At 39.8% G+C, this 24,181-nt stretch overlaps 1 protein-coding gene across 2 annotated transcripts in view; it reads left to right on the plus strand.

Annotated features, from left to right (window-relative positions):
• The window catches only part of STK32B (serine/threonine kinase 32B), a 182,154-nt gene extending 158,175 nt beyond the window's left edge, over window positions 1-23,979 (plus strand). For both annotated transcript variants that reach the window (XM_086464114.1, XM_086464115.1), the window contains 3 exons: window positions 874-1,005; window positions 1,776-1,840; window positions 23,841-23,979. In XM_086464114.1, the coding sequence (XP_086320240.1) occupies window positions 874-1,005; window positions 1,776-1,840; window positions 23,841-23,979 (336 nt within the window). The remainder of the gene's footprint in view (window positions 1-873; window positions 1,006-1,775; window positions 1,841-23,840) is intronic.
• The last annotated feature ends 202 nt before the right edge of the window (window positions 23,980-24,181 follow it).

Raw genomic sequence — 24,181 nt, forward strand, 5'->3', positions numbered from 1 at the left:
TTATGCCTAAATAGGAGAGGAACAATTCATCCCAAATGTTGTCATGAGATGGCTTTACTGCACTTTACTGCACTAATGAATAAAATTTAAAAAAACCCCAAACTCTCAAGGCATAACTATGTTCCTGTAAACTTTTATGCTGAAAAGGTCTGAAAGAATCAAGAACCTGAAAAGAATTAAGGAAGAATCTGAAAAGAATCAAGGAAGGAAACGACCATATAGAAATGGTGTTTCCAATCATCCTGCATAAAAAAGAACTTCCTGATACATCAAAGAATCTTAAGATTTGTTTCAAACACCACAAATTAACATAAAAATGGAGAATTCAGAATATTTAAGTAATGTAAGTAGTGGGTAAGAAAAAGCATAGTCGAACCCTTTTTTGATCTAAACGCGGCTAATCAGGAAAGGCCCGCTCCTTTTGTTATCAGGGACAAGAGCTAGGTAACTGAATCCACCTGCAATTCTTCAGAAAATCGGATTTTAACAAGTAAGGTCTTAGAGGTACTCCCCATCCCTCCTGCACTATTACAGTTGCTATTTTATGTTCTACCGTACTAACGGATATTCTCTTGAAGACCACGGGCCAGATTAATCTCTCTCAGTGCGGTGACGTAACTGTAGTCACTTTAGGAGTACATCTGTATGTAACTAGGAAGAAGATCTAACTCTTTACAATTGCTTTATAATATAATTTTTATCTCCCTTGCCTTATTTAAACTTCAAGCATCACTCCAGGCCTAAAAAGACAGTTTTCATTTTACCGATGTGGTTGGAAAGCTGGATCATTATGAATGTAATTAACACTTGCCAGGCAAACTAAAAAACGCACAATAATGCTTCAAAGAGTAACTTCAAATCCTTTTGTACCAGAAAGGAAGACTGAACTGTGATCCTACATTTGAACTTGAAGAAATGATTTTAGAGTCCAAGCCTCTCCATAAAAAGAAAAAGCGACTTGCCAAAAACAAATCCAAAGATGGAGCTAAGGAAACCTGCCCACTGGTAAGTTGGGGACTGTGGCTGCAGTTAGTGACATTTTATTTATATTCTCTAATGGACAAACTCAATTAAGTTCAGTTTTATCACCTCTGAAAACAGACTTGACCTCTATATCTGTCATTTCACATAAAGTACGAAACATATCCAAAGCAAGATCAAAAGCAAACATTTATTTCAGTCAAATAGTAACAGCACTTTTAAGCTGTAATCATTTTTAAGATTTTCACAGATGCTCATTTAAAGTATGAAAAAGCATTGCCAGTTGGCAGATATGCCTCCCACACATGGACGGATAGTTACAAGGAGTATTTATCCACTGCTAGTACCAAAAATGAAAAGAATGCAGTGAAAATCTCGGTATTTATAAATGTTTTAAAGCTGTCTCTTGCATTCTTGAATAATGTGTCCCATGTAGAAAAGCTCATTGTATAAACAGTCTGAACTTCTGAGAAGATTAAGAAATAGTAATTTTCCAGGCTTAAATTTTAATTTCAGGCAGGTTTTTTTGCTGCTCCTAACAATTTAGAATGCTCATGCAAGCTGTTCTTAGAGCTGTCAAATGTAAAAGTCCTCAGGAAATTTTTGTGGGAAACCTCTCCCAAAAGGAGGAAAGACTGAGCACGCTATCATGGCCCACTTTTGAAGAATCTTCAGAATGTCTTTTGATAGTATTCATTCATAAGCCTTTTTGTTCAGTATTGTTTCTGTTGTTGTGATTTTTGTCTATGATTTTCCATCTTTTTAAATCAACCTATTCATGCTGTTTTTTAAAGAACGTACACCTGCAGCAGTGCTTGGAAACCGTTAGGAAAGAATTCATCATATTCAACAGAGAGAAGTAAGTGTATTTCTTAATGCCTGTTTAGCGTTCACTACTAAAGTTGATTTGAGAACTACTTTTTTTTTTTCTCCCAGTATAAGTAAAAGTGATTAATGATCACAGCATCCGGGACCAAGATGCTGGATTTCCATTGATTTCTTCCTCTTACAGTATCTGGTGTGATGGTTTTGTAGTTCTTCCATCTCTGAAAGCAAGCAGAAATGCTTGTGTGAAAGTACGTTAAAGATAAGGTAAATGCCACTAACACTCTCCAGGGAAACTGTTAGGAATGAAGCAAAGGGAATACAATACAAGGGGCTGCTTTTTCACAGCTCAAACAAAACCAAGGGAAGTGATAACTCATGAAATTTTAATGATACGAACTGCAGTGTTCTGTCTTGGAAACACTATTCGTACTTCACCACCACAAAATAGTTTATTTCAACAGAGCTAAATATTAAAAATGCATCAGACGTGAAGCAAGTGCTTCATAGTCTAAGAGTCAGCCAGAATCCATAGAAACACAAATCTGAACTGCAAGATGTCAGTAATCTTCCTGGTCCAATTCATACTCCACATTTCTTGTAGTTCACTGTGTTTGAGTTGCAGCCACTGTGGACCCATTTGTGTTAATGGATATGGCTCATATCAGGGAAGCTGTTTGAGTCTTTTGTCAAATTACTGCATTTCATCCAACTGTATTCAGTGATTTTATTTGACCTAATTATATCTGCAAGCCCTTCTAATGGAGTTGCGAATTACTTAAAAAGTTGTGACTATCTTGTTTAATTCTTACAATGCAGGTAATTACTGTCTTCTGTAATTAAAACCAAGAAAGGGATTGCCAGCTTTGTACAGCTGATATGATGTCATGAAGGAAATTATACCATGGATAACCCCATTTTTCCTGTTACAATCTGTGGGACATGTCTATGCCCAATACTGACTGCTCACAGAACTACACCAGGGACTTACAAAGAAAAGGAAAGTCTGACCGATTCTTGTTATTCTGCATGATCTCTAGCACAAGAGAGCTATGTTATGTAAGAGTCTTAAACAAGAAAAGGCAGACCAAGTCAGCTCATAAAAAGTTTTCAGAAGTGTCTTGGTGGACTTCTCTGAATCAGTTTTGGCATCAGTGAACTAGGGAAGGACCAAACTTTGTAGGAGCCTTATTAACTCACAAAAATAAAAATTGAGGTAGTACTAACAAGATTAGAAAAAGATAACCTTGATAAATCAATTTAATATGTTTCCAAGAAGTTGTTCATACAACTAGTTCATTTCCAGCTATGACTCTCCTACCTACTCCAGAGTCGTGTATCAAGGAAACCAAATATACAACAATTTTTGAAAGATAAAGGAAAATACCAGATTTTGTAAAACATTTTCAAAATCCCATTGTGTGTGTTCACCCGCATTAAACAATTTATTTTGACATGATTTTGCTGTGTTAGTCTTTCTTAGCAGGGCATAGGAAGTTTTTAATTTGTTTCACATTGCACAACTACAGTAACAGCACAGGATATAAATGACTCTGAGAGGCTGATGAGAGATCAAGGAGAGGTTTAAATGGAGCACAAGTTAAATGGAAGCAAAAGATAAAACACGCGCAATTCATTCAGAACAGCACATGTTTCGGTCATTGCTTGATTGCCTTTGACAAAGTAAAAGAAAAATATTTATTATAGACCTACCACAGATGCTGCGTTGTCTAAAGCTACATCGCAATCACTTCTTGTTCAAATTGTATTAGAGCTGAAGAAGGATATGGAGGGACTTCTCTAATACTTTTCAAAACCAGAAATACTAATCAGGGGGAAAGCAGAGGTCAAATTTTTGAAGTGCAAAGTGAATTCAAGTTAATGGGAACAAAATATGAGCAATGTCAGACACAGATGTCATCACACAGGAGAGAAGAGATTACGCAGTATACGCCAGAGTAAATCATGATGGGTTTCCTTAGACCTTTCTATGCCCTCAAGGCTGCATGTACAGGCTGAGGCTGTGCTTACATGGATTTACAGAGCCACGTGGCCAACCGAGTTCTTAGGAACAGCTGCAGATGCTGAAAGACACGAACTATTCCTATAAACACCATATCAAATAATATGTGATCTTATCATCAGGTGAGGAGTCAATCCCAAACAGGGCTTTGAATCAGTCTCTGTTTAAGACAGCCAGACGTTTTGATATTCCTCCACACTCCTCTGCATAGAGCAGAATTGCTTATGTAGTCTAGTTGTTTGAAAATACCTGCATACTTCCTTAGATATTCATTATATGCAGCTACAAAATTCTATATTGTATTGTGATTTAAGCATTCTGCTCAGTTTATTTCAGTGGCACAGAACACCACATAAATCCCAAGAAAGTGTGAATCCAAAAAATTTAGCCCATCTTTCAAGGGAATAGCTGAGAATCCCCAAACCAAAAGGATTCGAGGAAAAATTTCCAACATTTATAACTGAGCAAAATAAAGTCATGTAATAACGTGTAGTCAGAGTGCAATGTTAACCATCACACTTGAACACCTTGTGATCCAGTACTTGTAAAATATCTGCTATGAAAAGCAGAACCTGTTCTTATTTAATGTCTTGCTGATACTTCCAGGCTGTGTTGCTTTTTCACTATAAAATCTTTCATCCTGCAGCAGATACTGCAAATCTTGAAATACGCCGTATTTATTTTCTTTGCAAGAATCTTGGGAGACTATCAGAAAGTCTTAGATTGCAGATAAGGGTGTGAGGGAGGCAGAGAAAAGGCTTACTATGCTAAAAAGAATTAAAAAAATATTTGAAGACACTGAATGAAGTAGCTTAATAGTTTCATTTAATACCAGCAAAGACAGAATGTGCACATTCTCATTTTTTTTATTGTTTTCTGCAGTCAGGTAATTTGAAACTGGTATTTATAGGAATGTTTTAAGCAAGATGAAGAAGACGGAGCCCATTTTAGCTAAGCCAAGCTTTCAAACATGTAGGCTCAGTTAAAAAGGCTGATGTTTTTCCAGATGACTTTACCAGGAGCGTTCAGGCAACATATCTTCTCAGTAAGTTTTACATTGACCTTGAATGCAATTTATTTGGTTGGACTATAGTTTAACTATGTAGCTGATATCTGTGGTTTGGACAGTTACGATACAGGATGAAAGATTTGAAGAATTAAAAAGAAGTGTGATGTTTTATACAGTCAGCACAAACGTTGCAGAATGATAAAGCAAGTGTGTTCTGCTAAAATAGGAATTAGGAAAGGAGGACTTGGAGCCATGATAGTAGCCAGTTTCTTTATATATTGGATTTAACTGTACAGGGCTTGCCGGACAAAGAAGTATAGTCAGTGATTATCAGCAATGGGTAACAAAAGTTAGATTTGTGTATCTTTACTTACACACTCCTGATCACACAGTGTCTTCTGTTGATACTATTCAGAATTCACTGGGGAGATGAGGAGGAATGGAGGCAAGACCAACTATTCCCGGTTTCTCTGTAGAAAAAGCCAGAAAACAACCCTATCAAACAAGGAAGTTTACAGAAGATTAATTTTCCTAAAGTTTGCATAAGTGCAAAAGTCTGTCCTGTGTACTAAAAATGGTAATTTTTAGAAGAGAAATCCAGGTGTAGTTCTGTGCTTCAGCTTAGCTAGGCAGGTTCTCATTACTGTTAATCATATAAAACAGTCTGGGAAATTTGTGAAATCTGAAGGGAATAGGGTTTTCAGGTCTGCAAAATAGACACTGAATGTTCCAAACTCTGCCTGTGATCAGAATCAACAGTTGTTTCTATGATACAACATTTCTTCTAACAAAAGGATTAAGGAAAACTGAATCTGGGCCATGTTCATCTTCCACCCCCAATGTAATTTCCTCTTCGGACACTCAAATACAACTCCAAATAATGGAATGGCAGACCAGGAGCAACTTAAGGGATGTGCAACGTTCATAGGTTGAAAATACTTTCTACACCATTTAAAGTGGCTAAGCTCTTCTGAAGAAGTAGCTTCATACCTTCATTTGTGCAGGAAAACACTAAGCATCCAGAGTGCAATCCCTTGCACTGTAAGCAGATTTTATCTTGATTTTTTCCAGTGCTTCAGATACCAGAGTGGCTGAAGTGTCGCTAGATGGAAGGTTTTATTCTTATTAACATCGATATTTCAGTGGATGTGAGATATAAATTAAAATGCGTATATGTCTTCTGATATGACACAGGTGTATGTCATCTGTTCACACTGACCGTTATCTTCCAGTACCTTTAAGAGAGAGGTACACACTGCCCTGATCCAAAGTAGAATAACACAGGAAAATCCTTTACAATCCAAATTTGAATGTGATGCAGGAAATGTTTTCTAGTCTTCTTAAGAGTGTCAGTAAAATCTTTAAATAAACTGGTCTAAAACTGGTCCATGCAGTGTGTCTTAGCTGGAGAATATGATCTGAAGTTGATTTAAGGGACTTGTTTGGCTCCTTTTGCTTACAAATTATTTTTTTTCTGGGTTTAAATCTGTTTCTGTGGATAGATGCTTTATTATACCTAGAAATGCGGCACCCAACATCCTGCAGTATCTGAATGTGTATTCCTATAGACTTGCCAGAAATTTTTCAAGATCTTGATCTCATTTAGAAGTTGTAGGCTGCATTTTCAATTTTTTTGGAAGGAAAAAGAAAGATTGTACAGATAAAGCCACACTTTTTTTCACAGCTTTATTAAAAAGCTAAGCACAGATTATTTTGCTATTTTTGTGCCATTATCACTAAACAAATCTTCATGTACGTTTATATCTGTTTATGAATGTCCAAAACCTGAAATAACCAAAAATGACAAAATAGATTCAATATTTTCTTGTAGTGGAATGATATTTCTTACCCTTTATGGTTCCTGAGCCACCTCTTCTCCCTGAAAGATGTCTTTAAAATTAAAGAAGTGAGCAAAGAGCAGACAAAAGAACACAGGAAATATCTGCTCCTCAGGCAGAATAATCCTCCAGTTAGACACTTCACAAACTTTTCATGAAAATTTTCAGGCTGCTAATGAAAATAGAATCATATAGACACCTTTTAATGAGTAGAATCTGTATTTCATATATCCAATGTATGTGCAAATGGGTTAGAATTCTGCAAAACCAGTTTAATAAATGCAGTGGAGCGATGAGCAAAATATCCGTATTTTTAACAATTCTGGTGGAAGCTCTCAGAAACTTACCAATGATTTTGAAGTTGGAAGTTTTTTTATTTAATGTGAATATCCTGCAATAGCATTGCTATGATATCCAGCTTCTAGTCTTCATTGATCTAAACAGGCTTGCCTCTTTCCTAAGCTACTGGTATACCTTATTTCTCTTCTCAGTATTTGTTTAATGCAAACTAAAAAATTCTGCCACAAACTGAAGCAGTCAGATGGCTGCTGCACATTTCCTCTCTTTTCCTACTATAATTCCTACTGTTCGGCCATACCTAGTTCTTTCCTAAAAGGTACTGAACAGCTCTAGGTGAACAGACAGCTCTTTATTCCCAGAATGAACAGCAAAAGTTGAGGGAGCATGTTTTAAGCCTATTAAGATGCTTAAAATCATGTTGTCTGATTTTGTTCATATCATAGGTGAAAATCTTACTTAATATTCTCTGCATCTTTTGTAAGATCAAATTTATTATCTCTTGCTTTGTAGTTCGTTTCTTTCCTTCCAGTTGTGTTTTCAGATTCAAATCCAGAGTCCCTGAGTGCTCTCTTTCATTTCAGTTTGATTGGAACTGAATATTCATAATGATTTGCGGTATACCTCATTGCATGTACTTTTCTTAATAGGTATTTAATGTCACTTAGTGTCTCTGGAGATATTTATATTATCATAATCCCCATAATATCTGAATGCTTTTTGGATAAGGCTACAGCACAACTTTTCTTTTCTTGACACTTCTGCTGACCTTAATTCAGTTTAAACCCATCTCTTTCTGAGCATTTCAAGTGGTTGCACTGCTCTTCACTGATCTCTTTCTTGTTGCTTTTGTAATGGATATATCTGCTTTTGGAGATTGCTCTTACAATCTCACCTAATTAGAATTTTGCCTTTCTGAACATGATTGTACCTCGTTTGGTTTGGAGCATTAATAGCTGCTGCTTGGTCACACAAGCCCTTTCTCTTCTGCCTTTGATTCCTACTCGTTATTACTGTCTTAGAACTACCAGTCCAAATATGACTCTCTTCTTAGTGAGCCAAGCTGCCTAAAGATTTGAGCAAAGCAGGTTCAAGCTGGTAAGTTTTCTGTAGGCATACCTTCAAATTAACTTTTTTTTTGGAGATAAGAGTGGTTATACATTGTTTCAATAATGTGCTCCCTTCACAGTTTCATGGAGGGAAAAAACCCCAAAAATCTAATGAGTATCTGGAACCTCATTTTTAAAGACTTCCAGAAAAAATGGCCAAAGTTTTCCCAAGCAAGTAACCATATCATTGTAGTGGCTACACTTCACCAAATGGACATCCAACTTTGGGAACAAAATTTTGTGTGTGAGTGCATATATCAGAGTACTCTCTGTGCCAAAATGTGGTCCTGGAAGGATCAGGATAACAGATCAGATCCTCAGCACTGTAGGCCAGCAATTCATTTCCATTTACAGAAAACACAAGTACACCTCGTAAAAACTAATCAAAAGTCAATTCATAGGCAGAGAAAAGAAAAGCTTTCATTTGCACATCTGAGACTTTGGAGAGGAACCAAAACTATGATTCTGAGCACCATAAAAGACCTTTTTTTTTTTATTAGGTTACATGATACAAATCATATCTATGATAAATGAAAGCTGCATAACAGGTCATGACTGTTCAGTGACCATAGGGGATTACCTTCATGATTTCTCTTCATTTCTGTTCATGTCTTGCACTAGCATAAATTCTTACTTGTTATGAGTCTCCATAAATTAAGAATAAGTCATGAAGACCAAACTCCTCATCCTGTGCTAGGAAAGCATTTTGGGGCCAGCTGCTGAAGCAATGCAGAAACAAGCCAGTAACGATATAACATTATTATTGCCAGTCATTCTGATACTTCATGTATCTGTTGAATGTATTCATAAATGAGTTGGAAAGGGAGGTGAATGGTGAGGTGACAAAGTCAACTTATGATAGCAGAGCAGCCAAAACTAAATCTGACTGCAAAGACCTGCAGTAGATAATGATAGTCATGGTTCTGAGCTGCAGGGTAATAAGAAAATGGCATCTGAAATTGAGTACTGATAAATGCAAATACATTACGAAGAAAATAATCTAAACTTTATCTTTAGGACAATAGACTCTAAATTAGCTTCAGTTATGAAGGAGAGAGATTTTGAGAGGACTATGGATAGCACAATGCTCAATGGACAACTAAAAGTTGTTAATGGGCTCAAGACTGCAAAGAAAATTATAGAGAAATGAACATCAGGATGTCATCGTATGTATACAGATATATGTTCATGTACATACAGGTACATTTTTCATTCAGTGTACAGTTCTGCTTCTTCATCTCAAAGAAGTTAGAGAGGACTTAAAAAGGTTGCAAAAAAAGAAAAACAGAATTGACCAGCTGTGTCACATGGCTTGCATTGAATGATTTCATAGACTCAAACTAATTTAAACTCAGAGGCAACAGAAAAGACAGAAACTGGCTAAATAATAATATGAAACATTGAGAAGATGACTAAGCAATGATTATTCACTCTTTCTAGTAAATCAAGGTCACAAAGTTGTTAGGCTGCAGGTTTAAAAGAAAACAAACCATGCTCTTCTTGTGCAGTGCGGCACAGTACCAAGTGGTGCTTTGGATGCTAAACATAGGAAAAGAGTCAGAAAAAGATTAGAGAAATTCATGGGAAAAAATCCATCAAGGTCCATTGAGACATGTGACCTCCAATGCACTCATTGGCTTGGGAAGTCTGTAAATGTCAGAAGAGTAGAAGATAGGCCACAGAAGACATTTGTCTCCATTTGGCTTGTTCTTTCACAGTGTCCACTGGTGTCTGAAATGGGCCTCTATGAGAGAGGGGAATCTCTGTTAGAGGGAATGGCTGTGTATGCATTTTTATGCATTTTTATGCTTTCTCATTGCTTATAAGGTCTCCATCTTCATATAGAGTCTTCATAGTAGCACAAGGCTTGCACAGTAAAATGTACATGTATATATGTATATGCGTGCATATATGCAAGTACATACATAAATATCCTTTTGGAAATAGGGGAAGTAAAGCAGTAAGAGATTTAGGTAAGATTCAGATTGCCCTTGTGTTTCAGGGGACATCAGGCACTCATTCCTTGGTTTGTGAAACACAGCTGGAGATATTTTCCTGTGTCCCACCTGGGACATAATACATACATAATACGTACATAATACATACATACATAATACATACTGTTCTGGGTGCACCTTACTGACTAGCCTTGGCTTGCTGCTCAGTACAGTGGCCTCTGTGGATTCCTGCATTAGGCATGCACTTTCCCCATGTGTAGGACAGTTTGGTGATTAACTGAAGGCTGTGAATTACACTGTGTGATCACAAGTGAACTACCAGCAAAGTCTCCTTTGAGGAGGTCCATCCTTCAGGGAATGAAAGAGCTGCGTGGTTAACTAGACTTCTTGTGAATCTAAGTTTTGGACTTTGTCAGAGAAGTCTTGCATGAGGAATAGGTGGAGAGAGATGAGCCAGCAGAGAGGTCAGTGCAGGCTGCAGTTGCTCCCTGGAAACTCACAGGCTCTGATTCCTGGAAGCCTGCTGCTGCGAGGAGAAGGGTAGGGCTGAATCAGCCTCCTCCCAGATGCTTATTCTAGTTTGAGAATGTTTATTTTCAGGTCCCAATAATCAGGGAGAGCCAGACTGCCTTTTGTGGTGGGTTGACCCTGGCTGGACACCAGGTGCCCACCAAAGCTGCTCTATCACTCTCCCTCCTCAGATGGACAGGGGAGAGAAAATATAACAAAAGGCTCATGGTTCAAGGTAAGGAAAAGGAGATTGCTCAGCAATTACCATCACAGGCAAGACAGACTCGACTTGGGGAAATTAGTTTAATTTGTTACCAATCAAATCAGAGTAGGATAATGAGAAATAACACCAAATCTTAAAACACCTTCCCCCACGCCTCCCTTCTTCCCAAGCTTAACTTTATTCCAATTTCTCTAGCTCCTCCCCTCAGCAGTGCAGTGGATGGGGAATGGGGGTTGGGGTCAGTTCATCACATGTTGTTTCTGCTGCTCCTTCCTCCTCAGGGGAGGACTCCTCACACTCTTCGCCTGTTCCAGTGTGGGGTCCCTCCCACAGAAAACAGTCCTCCACAAACCTCTCCAACATGAGTCCTTCCAATGGGCTGCAGTTCTTCACGAACTGCTCCAGCGTGGGTCCCCCATGGAGTTACAGCTCCTGTCAGCAAACCTGTTCCAGCGTGGGCTCCTCTCTCCATGGGTCCACAGGTCCTGACAGAAGTCTGCTCCAGCACAGGCTTCCCATGGGGTCACAGCCTCCTTCAGGCATCCACCTGCTCTGGCATGGGGTCCTCCACGGGGTTTAGGGAGACATCTGCTCCACCATTAACTTCCACAGGCTACAGGGGGACAGCCTGCCTCACCATGGTCTTCACCACAGGCTGCAGGGGAATCCCCACTTTGATGCCTAGAGCACCTCCTCCCCCGCCTTCTTCACTGGCCTTGGTGTCTGCAGAGTTGTTTCTCTCACTTATTCTCACTCCTCTCTTTGGCTGCAATTGCCATTGTGCAGTAACTTCTTCACCTTCTTAAATATGTTATCCCAGAGGTGCTACGACCATCACTGATGGGCCTGGCCTTGGCCAGCAGCAGGCACTGGCCTTATTGGACATAGGTGAAACTTCCAGCAGCTTCTCACAGAAGCCATCCCTGTAGCCCTTCTGCTACCAAGGCTTTGCCATGCAAACTCAGTACAGCATTCCATGTACCTTAATTCTTGAGTTATTGACACTATGGCTCCCATGGAACTGCAGTTTCAATTAGAGATGCCACATTAAGGAAATCAGTGCTGTCACGCAAGTAGGTTTTCACAGCTAATATTTTCCTCACTCACCTCTGAACCAGGATTCTCTTCTCAGCACCAGAGGAGAGACGTGAAAATCAAAGAGAAGAAATGAGATGAGGTTGAATGGCCATGTTTGTTTCGGTGATGGCTAGCTGCCCTTTTGTCCACTCCTGCTTTGCTGTGGCAATCTGTCATGCTAGTTCACTGTCACAGAGCTGCAGACATGTGCATCACCATCACTGCAAAAGCAGCAGGCATTCACAGGCTTCAGATTATTATTTGGTTTTAAATTCTCAGTTTAGGATGCACCTGGTCTTGGATGGACAATAAACCACTTCTGAGAGACACCTATTTTACTAGTCTGAACATGGCTTTAATGCTACTGTTAGCAAGTTGTTTTAGTCTCATATTCTTAAATGGCTGCATGTTTGATGTTTTCATTTATTTACTTAATCTCTTCAGTCTTATTTTGCTTTATAAATTCCCAGGGTAGACCTGAGATCTCAAGACATTGCAGGTCAACATGCTACAGCATCCAGTATAATTTGTCACTTGACTTCCACATACTAGTATTTCACATGTCACTCACGCCGTATGTGCACCTGAACACATTATGCTTGATTATAAATTGCTGGTTGATAGAAAATTATATTCACAGGCATTTACTGAACGTAATTACTCAGCAGGAACTATCAACCTGAATCAATTACCCATGGTGTAAGTATATTTCCCCAAGGATTTTTGGAAAGGGTGGGAGTAAACGTCATGAGTGTCAGTGGTGCAAGAAGACGTCTGTGCTACATGGGCATACCCTCTGCAAAATGTTGCTTTTCACACGCAGCTGTAATAAAGCATACCCTTTAGTCTGTGCCTCAGTCATTTAAATTTAAATGGAGTTAAAACAGAGTTATTTGAATGATTACATGGTAATCTACTGAGCTATCAAAACACATACGTCACAGTGTATTAGGAAAACAGACCTGAGATTATGACTGTTTCTATCGAAAGTGTCAATACCAAGAGCACATGTTTGGGGTCAAAGACAGACTGAGTTAAATATTGATTAGATGCAGAACAACTCCTACCCCAAAGGCTGTACATAACATTTTCAAAGGTATCTGAAATAAATGGGAATGAAATGACAAAGTACTTTTCAAGATATAGCCCAAGTCATGCAGAAAAGTCGTTGCTAGCAGACCCCAGAGCCTAAGTATGCTACAGGCATGTCTGCATGGATGAACAGGCAATTGCACCCCTGTGCTCCTCGGTGACTTCATTACTCAGCTCTTGGCAGTGTTTATCAGTGTGTGTTATGTTCCAGACTGATGGGACTATTCAATTTCTGCATGCCCAAACAGTGTGGGTGTAAATTAGCTCTAATCCAGAAGCAAATTGGCTCTGCTAAGCAGTGTAGTGTGAGGTGAACTTATACAGCTGCTAGACAGGAAGGGCCTCAAATCTGTGGTTTGGAAAGGAAAGGTCTCTCTATTTTTCTAGAGATGCAAGAAGACTACCTTCCTTTAAACTAATCAATTTAAAAATAATTTGTTTAGTTTAAGCTTCTTCGGTAGTCAGTGAGGAGAGACTTGTATCTCCCAAGGTTGATCTGTGACATATATATTAGATAACTTAGGCTGGAACTAATTAATCTGTGTTAGTGCCTGAACTAATCTTTCAGTTGTCTACAGTTAGCTGGCCTAAAATCCATCCCACACTTGTGGGCCCAATTCATTTCTGCAAAACTAAATGCAAAACTAGCTGCCAAACGGGCACAAGTTGTCTGTGTTGCTGTTGCATCTGCCTGCTCTCTCTGAGTGTCGGCTAACCAAGGGCATCTCATATGGCACCAAGCACCACTTGTGGGGTAACTGCATTTGAGCCATAGTTACCTAGCCATGGGGGCAGGAGGCCAAGAACAAGCAAGTTACAAGTATGAATGTTATCAAGGAAGACCTAAGGACTCATGACATCCACTCTTCCTAGTGATTTGATGAGGTTACTACTTGGACCCAGGTCTCCCAAAATGCATAACTGCTATTACACAAACCCACAGTAGCATTGTGTTTCACTTAAAGCTGCTCTGCACATGTTGGTTCTCTACACAAACTCTAGAGGAAGGGGAAATTATCTGAGACTCTAATTTTCAGTTTTGAGTTGTGTGACTCGGCACTGACATCACTGAGTGATGAGTGTTGACACTGCTCCTGTTGGTCCTTAGGTCTGCCCTGGTCTGCCCCAAGCTTCCTCTGGCACAGAACAAGATTGTTTCTGTCTTGTTTACTTGAAAATGCTTAGCAAATTCATACAGTTTTCAGTGATTTGTGTTTTCCTGAAAGCACTACTGAGATCACCGTGTGCACAAGCTAAAGAAAAGACAAGCCCACTATTAACTCTGCCATGGTTACTGCTCCTCTGTTAGGCATAAAGAGGGTTTTTTAATAAGAACATTAGCTATATACAGCTGTCTTTTGAGATACTTTTAATTAGCTATATAATTAGTTTAATTAATTAGATCTCCACAGTTGGGATTCTTTCAGATCCTCATTTTTCAGGTGTTTAACTCTCCTTCTTCCATTTCTACTCCTTTTTTCTCTTATCCTGGATTCTCCACCTTCATTGTTGCTGCCTGCCTATTTTTTAAAGCTGGAATATAGGCAATTGTCTGTACTGCTCAGCTGTTAGCACGGTCCCTGGCACAATTTTTCCCAGGCCAAAGTCACTCCCTGAAGCAATTCCCTTTGTGTTTCAGAGGTTAGCATAGAGCAAAGTCTGCCTAATAGGCAGCTGGAATACAACTCTGGTTTGAAGATTAGAGAGCTTAGCCACAAGGATGCAAGACAGGCTGTGCCACTTTGCTTCCAGGCATCAACCCCTGCACCGTTTGAACTTCTGGTGCAAATGTAACCAGTGCCTAAAACACAGAAATAATACTCCCATGCAGCACTCCTATTTGCTGCCTGTCATGAGAGCCCTCTTGGGTACTGCCGGAGAATGGGAAGTGGATGAATAGTTTGGCAGATATGCAGGTTAACAGATAACTTAATCTTATGCAGGATTAATATATCCATTAGTTCCAATATATATTGCTATGAAATCAGAGCACTTCTTTTCGAATTGGGGAATCTTGCAGAATTTGGCCAGAGACTTATCTCAGTCCACGTGTCCTAATCATATGCCAACTCCTCACCTTGCACCCTGGTTTCCTTGGGGAGCAAACCTGAGCATGAAAGGGCAAGATAGGATCTGCAGCTCATGCCAGCAGAATATGGACAAAGCCGGCATGTATTTTTTGTTCTTTTTTGTTAGCATGTTTACTTAACATTTATGCTTAGCAAAATTTAGTGCTTTCTTCTTTACAGATGGAAGTGTAAAATAAGAAAGTTTCCTGAACTTCTGATCAAATAATCAGCTTATTTTTGTTAATGTTTTTTACCAAAGAAAGAAAATACAGGAATTTTCGCTTCTTTCTGATGTATTTGGTGGCTATTTCATTTTGAAAAGTAAAAATACTCTTTCCAATTACGCTTATTCATAAAATAACCTGATCAGGATGCTTTGCTCGCTTCTTTCTTTTAGCTTTTCACCAAGATAATGTATTTGAATGAGAGATCAGAACTAGTAAGCAGAATAATGGAGATATAAGTGAAAGAGTAAGGCTCGTTTACAACTGTGAAATATTGCCAGCTTCTTCAGTTGTAGTTTAAGCCCATCCAGACAGCAATACAGCACCATGCAGCTGCTCACTCACCCCTACCCCCTCCTCTGAAGGACAGGGAAGAGAAAATGCAACCAAAAGGCTCAAGTGTCGAGACAAAGGACAGGGAGGGCTCACTCACCAATTATGGTCACAGGCAAAAGACAGGCTTGGCTTGGGGAAAACATCAATTTAATCTAAACAACCACCACCACCAAGGATAATGAGAAATACAACCAGGTCTTTAAAATACCTTTCCCCTACCCCTCCTTTCTTCCTGGGCTCATCTCTACTCTCAGTCTCTCTACCTTCATTCCCCTCAGCAGTGTAGGTAATGGAGGTTAGAGTCAGTCCATCGCAAGGTGTTTGCCTCTCCTTCCTCCTCAGGGAGAGGGGCCCTCACAGTCCTCCTCTGCTCCAGCTTGGGCTTCCTCAGGGTCATGGCCTTCTCCAGGCACAGCCACCTGCTCCAGTGCAGGGCCCTCTGCAGGCTACAGGTGAGCATCTGCTCCACCGTTAACGGCCACAGGCTGCAGGCAAGCGTCTGGGCCACCGCTGATCTCCATGCTCTGCAGGGACTCAGCCTGCCGTCCCACCGCAGGCCACAGGGGAACCCCTGCTCCGGCACAGCTCCCGCCTCTCCTTCCTCATTGACCGGAGTGTCCGCAGGGCTGTTTCTCTCACATCCCCTCCTCTCTTCAGCAACAAAGACTCACAAGTAAAGAAACTGACAAAGAACCTGCCCAACAGGTTCTTTCCCCTCTTAAATAGGGTTATTCGCAGAGGTGCTGATTGGTCTGGCCTTGGCCAGAGGCAGGTCTGAAATTGGGCTGGAGGAGCTTCTAGAAGCCTCTTACATGAGGACCTCTGTAGCCTCCTCCCCTGCTACCAAAACCCTGCCAGACACAAATCCAACACATCAATTTTTCACAAAAATAGAACACAGCAAAGACCAATTTATAAGAGAAACCTTTAAAAATGCAGGCAGAAAATTATTAAGTGTCCATGTACCAAACTCCGTTCTTATTCCCCACAGTGGCAGCCAGATGAGAAGCCAAGCTGCTTATTGTCCCAGAAATCATGCTCAGTTATCAATGTTTCTACAATCATTACCTGCAATTGATGTTAAAATTATAGCAGAAAAATAATGGGGGAAGTTTTCAAAGTGGAGTATAAAATGCACATGCATATAACCCATTATTTTTGAAAAGACATGTGCACACTGCAGGACCTACATATTACTGCCAAAAAAATTGCCTTGATTTTGTAGTATGTGCACTTTTACTGACGTCGCATGAGCTCCTATACAGCTTAAATAAGGGATTTTACAAAAAGTAAGGTTTTGCATGAAATTGGGGAAGTGACTCTGGTTTTTTGGCTAAAGCGTGAAAGATTGTAGGTGCCATGAACATTTTTGCTCAATGTCAAACCAAGGGAACAGAGTCTTTTTGGGGCTGCTGGGTGAACTGACACAGAAAATGAGCTGATATGACCAACATTGTTAGCTTTCACCTGTCTAGCACCTACTTACCACTGAACGCTCATTATTTAAGTCAGAGAGGTAAAACAAAACATATGCCTTCTCATGATCATTATACCAATATGTAAAGTTCAAGCTACCCAGCAGCTTTCTGTTCATACTTTATGTCACACTCCAGGTTACCAAGACCAAGGGTGATGCTGCACTTTGAGGTGACAATATGAGTTCTTTTGAGTTTTCACAGTTCAATTCCTTCTCAGATCAAGTTTCTCTGCAGAAAACCACTACAAAATGTGAGGAACACAGGGATATAGTCTGTACTTGTTCCACAAGGAGGAAACAGGCAAGTCTTATTGCCAGTTAGACTCCAAAGTCCTATTAAGTCTTTCTTTTTACACCTTTTGACTGGAAATAAAGGAGATGGGTGGGGTTATAGTTTGTGGAGTTGTAGAGTGCCACAGATTTAACAGATTGTTTGGGTTGAGAGTCTCATCTTTGTTTTGTTTGCAACCGAGCAGGGAATCCAGTTCTGATGAGGGATACAACCAGCCACTAACCATCTCCATTTCCTTTAGAAAGCAAATTCTGGGCATTTTGGTAAATCAGTGCTTAGTTATCATCAAGACAGATAGATTAGTTGTGTTCAAGGACAGGCAGTGGTGGGGTGGGAAGTGTTAAAGTATCACCACCTTGAGGAAGTAGTCATGTTGACCTCATCTGATTCGTTCATCCAGACATTGTTGGCTCGTGTTTGTATCCAAATTTTGATGCATCATTACCACACTGAATAAAAACTAAAATTAAAAACAAATAGTGGACAATAGCAGTGGGCACCAAACTGAAACATTGCCTTACCTCAGTGTCAGGGTATCACACTCCAGTCTTGGCTATCTACAACTAGCTATTATCTTGACTAGACATGCTGGGTATTCCCAGCTCTGCAAGAATCCCTGTGAGATATTGCTACAGTAGGGGTCCTCTTTCTCGATTTGTGGAATCCACCTCTACAGCGTTATATCACTCGGTAAAAATAATTTTCAATTTGGCTGGAATGTTAACAACTCCAGAATATCCAGCAATTTTAGTTATATGGCGTAACTTCCACATTTCTGTCTTGTGTTAGCGCAATGTAACAAAACAATGCCTACGTGTCACTTTCTGGCTTCCTCTAACTCCTTTACAAAATTTCATTGCTAGATCTTTTCTATTGAGAGCAAAAAGGTTTTAATGTTGCATTTTGAAAGAACATTACCTTCCAAAGACTCTGTATTTACCAGGGTTGGGACATAAATGTCTTTACTGTTTTTCTAAAATCTCCTTTGTATCTGCGCTCCAGTAGACAAAACACAGTGACATGCACAGAGACATGTAGCTGAAATAGTTCCTTTCTGAGCACAGTCATTCCCCATGACAGATCAGTTATTTTTTTGTCCCGATTTGGACATGTTCAGAATTAGCCTTCTAGCAATGCCATCTGGACAAGACATCAACATTGCTTCTGTGTAGCCACTAAATTGTAGACTTGAGTTGGTTTCTAACTATTCAGAAAGCTGTCCCCCAGGATTCATGAATTTGAAAATCTAGCATAGACATGTCTCGTTCTGACCTCAGACCCGCTTCCTTGTGAAGAATAACTGGGGTAAAAGTTCCACAGATTTATCTACTCCTCAGGGCTTCTTTCAAGGGATGGAAAAGTTTCCAGTAATAGAACTTTTTTTTCATGCAGTAAACCGACCGTTTCGAAAGCTCGTCCTATTATGCCCACCTTTTCCCCAAACCGAAAGCAGAAGCATCTGTTTTCTCCACCAAAGTGTTTGAAATATCAATACACCAAGGTAAAATACTAAATCGAGAAACAGTTAAGCAAATCCACTGCCCACTCAGAGCATTCTCTTTCCTCCACACCCAGGACACCAGGTTTGCAACACTGGCAAACTCACTTGCAAATTTCCTGTAATAAAAAGTTTCCGGTAGGACTTGGTACATGTGTATGAGTGCATGCCCACTGCTTGAAACAGCTCGTATTTCTGAGGCTTCAGTTTCACACTGACAGCCTGGCAAGACCCATTGGTAAGTACATGAGCTGCATAAAGGTGTTGTGCACCGAGATATCGTCTGACCAGAGCAAACAGACAAAAGTGGCAGTTAGTGTAACAGCCTCCATACAGCCCTCAGACACAGCAGCTACATTTTATAAACCTGATGACACTGCTTTATGTTGCTATACGTTGTTTTGGACCAACAATTTTTCCCTGTCCTTTGAATGCCCTTCCACTGATCAATATCTGATTCAAGATCCAGCATTGGAAATGAATACTGCAGGAATGCTACTATAATAACTGAGTATCAAGATACCAAGAATCCTAAAAATCTTTCCATGACTCACAGACACTTTCTCTTTACCAGAAATACAGAAGGCTCAGTTACTTTTCTTGATGCATTCCTGTAGTGGTTGGTACAGCCTCTTTCTTCCTTGATGCTGGAGAGGAGGTTGTTTGATGCTCAGTGTCGCACACTGTCAATTTTGCATGGATGAATAGTGAAGGGAAGGAAAACTCAGATTATCTCTTTGTTGAGTCAGCAGAACCACTCTTAATTCCTAGCATAACTGCCTCTTGAGACTACTTATATATTTGTACAGCATTGTCATGGAATAAATGTAATAGACACTGGTCAAACTCATTTTCATCCTCTTTTCCCTGCAGGTTTTTTTTTTTTCCATATGACTATCCACTAGAAACAATTATTCACTTTTTTCATCCGCAGCTGGCCATTTTACCATGTATTCTCAGTCAACAGTATTCAGCACAGGAACAGCTACCTGGTTCAGATCCACAGCTAAGTCCCCATCAAGCCATTCATTCTCTCTGGGCCTTTATCAAGTTATCACAGCTTGTAGCTGCATCAGCTTAAAGGCAAGATAAGTCATTCACTGGAAAGCAGTTTCCTACAAATGATTTATTTCACTAGTGCTGTTTTTAAACAGAATGGCCCAGACTGCATTTATTTTGCCATGATTACAGGAACCGCATTGAGGTACTCATGTTTTTGAAAAGCTGAGAACATCTCATGGAAAAGTGCTTCAGCTCTGGCACCAAGGAATCAAGAATGCATGAACAAGAGATAAATTTCACTTCTGCAACTGTCCCAACATTTTAACTGAAGATGCTGCTTGTTCACACACAGCTGCTGTGGTGAGATTTGTTTAGGTCTTGACCTGAGCCTAACTACAGTTTGGAGCTAGACTGAAATACAGACCAATCGCCTTACTTTACTTTTGCTGAAATTGCAGTGGTTTGGGAAGAGGCCTTAGTCTCTTAGCAAATCTGAAACTTTGTCAGTTATGTTGAATCTGTAACTTTTCATCCTTTTTTGTTGAACTTACCCTACTAAGCTGCCTAAAGACAAACTTTCAGTCTTCTTTTTCATCTAGTGAACAAAGCTGAGCTGTAAGCTCCCCTCTGGTGGTCCCCAGTTTTGCTACTGGGTTTCATTAGATGCTTGTGATTTTCATTCTGGCCTGCTGTAGTTGTAGCAGTCTTTTTTGCTTCAGTATTATATTTTCCATGCTAGCTTTTAGCCAGTCTGCTGTCTTTAATTTTGTATTTTTATATATTCAGTAATGCATATATATGCATAATTACATATGCAGTATAATTACATTTTGCTTGATTATATATGCCACCTTCTTTTCTTAATCATCACAGTCACCAGACTGTAATTCCCCGTTTCATTCAGGCCTGTGAGGCACAGAGCAGTACTTAGAGGCACAAAGCTCTCAGCTTCCATCATTCTCGGTAGCAGCTGCCTCGACATCTGATGTGCAACTACAAGCAAAGTCCCACGTTGCTTGGCACGTTCCTGCTCACTGCATCCTTTGCCTAATCAAGAGCTGCCAGTATAAGCCTATAACATGCTCTGTCACCAGTTTATCCAGAAAAATCTCCTGCGGGCACGGCTTTGATAAGAACACAAAATCTCATCACTCCAGGCATGGCTTCGATGTTCTTTCCATTTCTATTTCTTAGCCACAACTCATCCAGCCCAGATTTATGACTAGAGGTCCAAACCATGTGAGATTTCTGGAGAAATATAATCACCCCTCAACTTCATCCTCCTACATTTTCTCTGTTTGTCAAGAGAGAAGTTGAGGCAGAGAAAAGTGCTCTAATTTGTCCAGAGGATGACTGAAGTAGAAAAAGAATCAGCATCTCCTGATTTTTAGTCCAGTTCCCCAGCCTCCACAGCACACTGGTAAGTAGGTGTTAACATGCCCATAATAACCCCTTGTAGTGAAGTCTTTGATGTAATTTTAATCACTGAATAAAGTGATTGATAAATTATTAAACAGTTAAATAACAGTTAAATGCATCATCAGGTAATAACTTATTGCTTACTTTCATAATCTGTAAATACGGGTAGTGAATTTAGATACGGAAGCCAATAGTGTCCGAACAGGGAATACGACAAAGCACTGCTAAAACAATGTATTTCTTTATCACTTCCAAAATCCCATCATATAATTATGCTTCAATAATAGACCTGGGGAGTAGGAACAGGACAAAAGAAAATAAATGGAAACAAATCAATAGAAACTACCTCTGTAGAGGTTGGTCAGTGATATCTTTTGAACTCAGCTTTATTTCTCTCCTTTTTCCGCTGTCCTCCTTACATGCTGCCTCTGTGCCCATTTGAGTGGTTTTCAAAAAAAAATAAAATAAATTGGTGTTTTCCTGCTTTGTGCTGTTATTGAGAGACTTCTCATTTTCCCATTAATTTTAGCAGTGCAGTAAATGCCTTCTTTTTCAGCATTTTATGAACCAAGTAAATATTAAACAAACTCAGGGAGAAAGTGCTTGCATGTCTTGGACTGACACAATGATTCCTCAGGTCTCCATGGAGCCAAAATTTGTCTCACTCTATTATTTAATAGTTTGTACTGGTTTGCACCACAGTTTGCAACTTGAGTTTCCAAGCACTGTAGCCTTTCTCTTGGTGCCTACAAATACCTTAGTCTTATAAGGGCCAGTAGCTCAGACCCTAAGGTGTTTCAAGACACTGTCTCATGCAATTACTCTCCTGTTAATCCCCTGGATCTTTTTTATAAGCCCTTATTAAAAATAAAAAGCCATCACATTTCCTGTCTTCTATTCTTCAGTGCCAAGAGAGTTTCAACAGTAGGTTATATACTCCATTCAGCTGTGCAGAAATTATATATTTCAATATCCTTGGAGCCTTTGGGTGAAAAGCCAAATTGATGCTTTGTCAACATTCACTCGAATGACTGGTTCTGAAGTGGTTTGACCAATGGTTTGACTGGAGATGGTGGACAAATTTCTCATAAAGTGAATGTCCCTAAGATCATTTGCCATGAATATATGTGAAGACAATTCATCGGCTTTTCAACTAGGGACTCATATTTCTAGTGCTATTCTCTAGTATCTCAGTCATCCATTGGCCTGTAGACTCACTGGTATCCACCGTATTTCTAGTGCACTTGAAAAATCACCATTAGGATGGATGCTTTTAGCAGTGTGTTCCTCTGATATGTTTTGGTGGGTTTTTTTTTTGATCTGCCTTTTAGCTTTTTATTTAATGTGCCTGTGTTTGTGCTCTTTTAAACTTAACCTATTTGGACAATGTTTTCATTATTTTTACTTTAAATAGTCTCCTTTATCACTCTGTTTAGCTATGACAGAATTTTCACGTACTTTCACATTCTCTTGTGAGTCTTCAATGTAGTGTCTCTACAGTCTTTATGCCACCTGGAAGTATTTTACCATTTGAAATGGCCCTCTACATTTCATTTTTGCATGCTTTTCCATTATTGACTATTTTCTACATAATCAATGTTACTTGCAAAGTCTTTTTGGAGTTTGCCATGTACCACTTATAATCACTGTAACAAAGAGCTTCTTCCATAGTGTCTCTGGTGCCAATTCTTGATGTCTGTTTCAGGAATACATCGACAGCTGTTTCTAATTTTGAGAAAACAAACAGAAAAAAATTTCTCCAAAACAGCAGCTGTTCATGTTTACAAAAAATATTGGTCTCTATCTCATAGCTTCCCCATGAATCTTTACACTCTTCTTGAAAGTACTTACATTGTGTGTGTGTTTGAAGGAAAACACTGAATATCACACGAATCATGGTAAAATCACAGAGGTTGATACCGGTGTTGAACAGAAACTCTGAGAAGCTTGATGATAAAATGATTAGTAGGGACTGCAGGTGCTGCTGGGGCTGTTGCTGTTGTCTAGAAAATTATGTCAAAAGAAGATGACTTTGCAGTCTTTAAACAACATAGGATGTTGTTGATGTTGTTTCTTGAAACCACCTAGGAGGCTTTGAGAACACATGAAGTAATAACAAGACTACTAAATATACTTCCATCTCATGTTCTTTTCTCTTGCACTGGTGGAGGTTACTGATAATTGTGCAGCGCAGCAGACGGGACCAGCTGCTTACGGCCATTCTGTACCGAGTCAACAACTCTCATGAGCTTTGAGTTACCCAGAGGTTTTGTCAAGTTACAGTCTGAGCAGAGGTGTTAAGCCAGAGAAAGCACTCTCTTCTGCTGGCTATGATAGGCTTTAATGGGAGCAGGATTTGACCAAGACCAAGACCCAACTGCATATATTTAGGGAGGAAGCAATCATCACTCTTTAGAAGAAATGGCAGCTATAAAGCTCAGGGAGTTAAAAGAGACTGAATGATGCTGGAATCTGTTATATACACAGTAGTATGTGGCTATCCACAAGATGGACAGTGGCTGTCATTCTGATACAGTCATCTGCAGACAAAAGCTATATCATTGTTTTTAACCTTTGGCAGATTAAGAAGGCAGCAGGATCAAAGCGGACAGACTTCCAGCATGGAGAGCAGAGCATCCCTTCAGAGCCATGAGAAACTCCAAGATGGACGTAACAACAATTTACTGGGACATGGCTGCACAAGAGGCTGCAGCAGCTAGTGAGCTATGGCCCCGCACACCCACCCTGGCAGGGTGAGGAAAGGTCCTCTCTGCACATGCCTTCATCTTCACCCCTCAAATCCCAGGACATCTGACTCCTCCAAAAGCAGGATCCCCAGCCAAGGACAAACCCACAGAGCACACCGGCTGAGACTTTCTACGTACAACCCTGCTCTTCTTTTGACTCTGCCACTGGAAAAAA

The sequence above is a fragment of the Leptosomus discolor genome, chromosome 4 (assembly GCF_034619465.1).
Source record: "Leptosomus discolor isolate bLepDis1 chromosome 4, bLepDis1.hap2, whole genome shotgun sequence".
Lineage (NCBI taxonomy): Eukaryota > Metazoa > Chordata > Aves > Leptosomiformes > Leptosomidae > Leptosomus > Leptosomus discolor.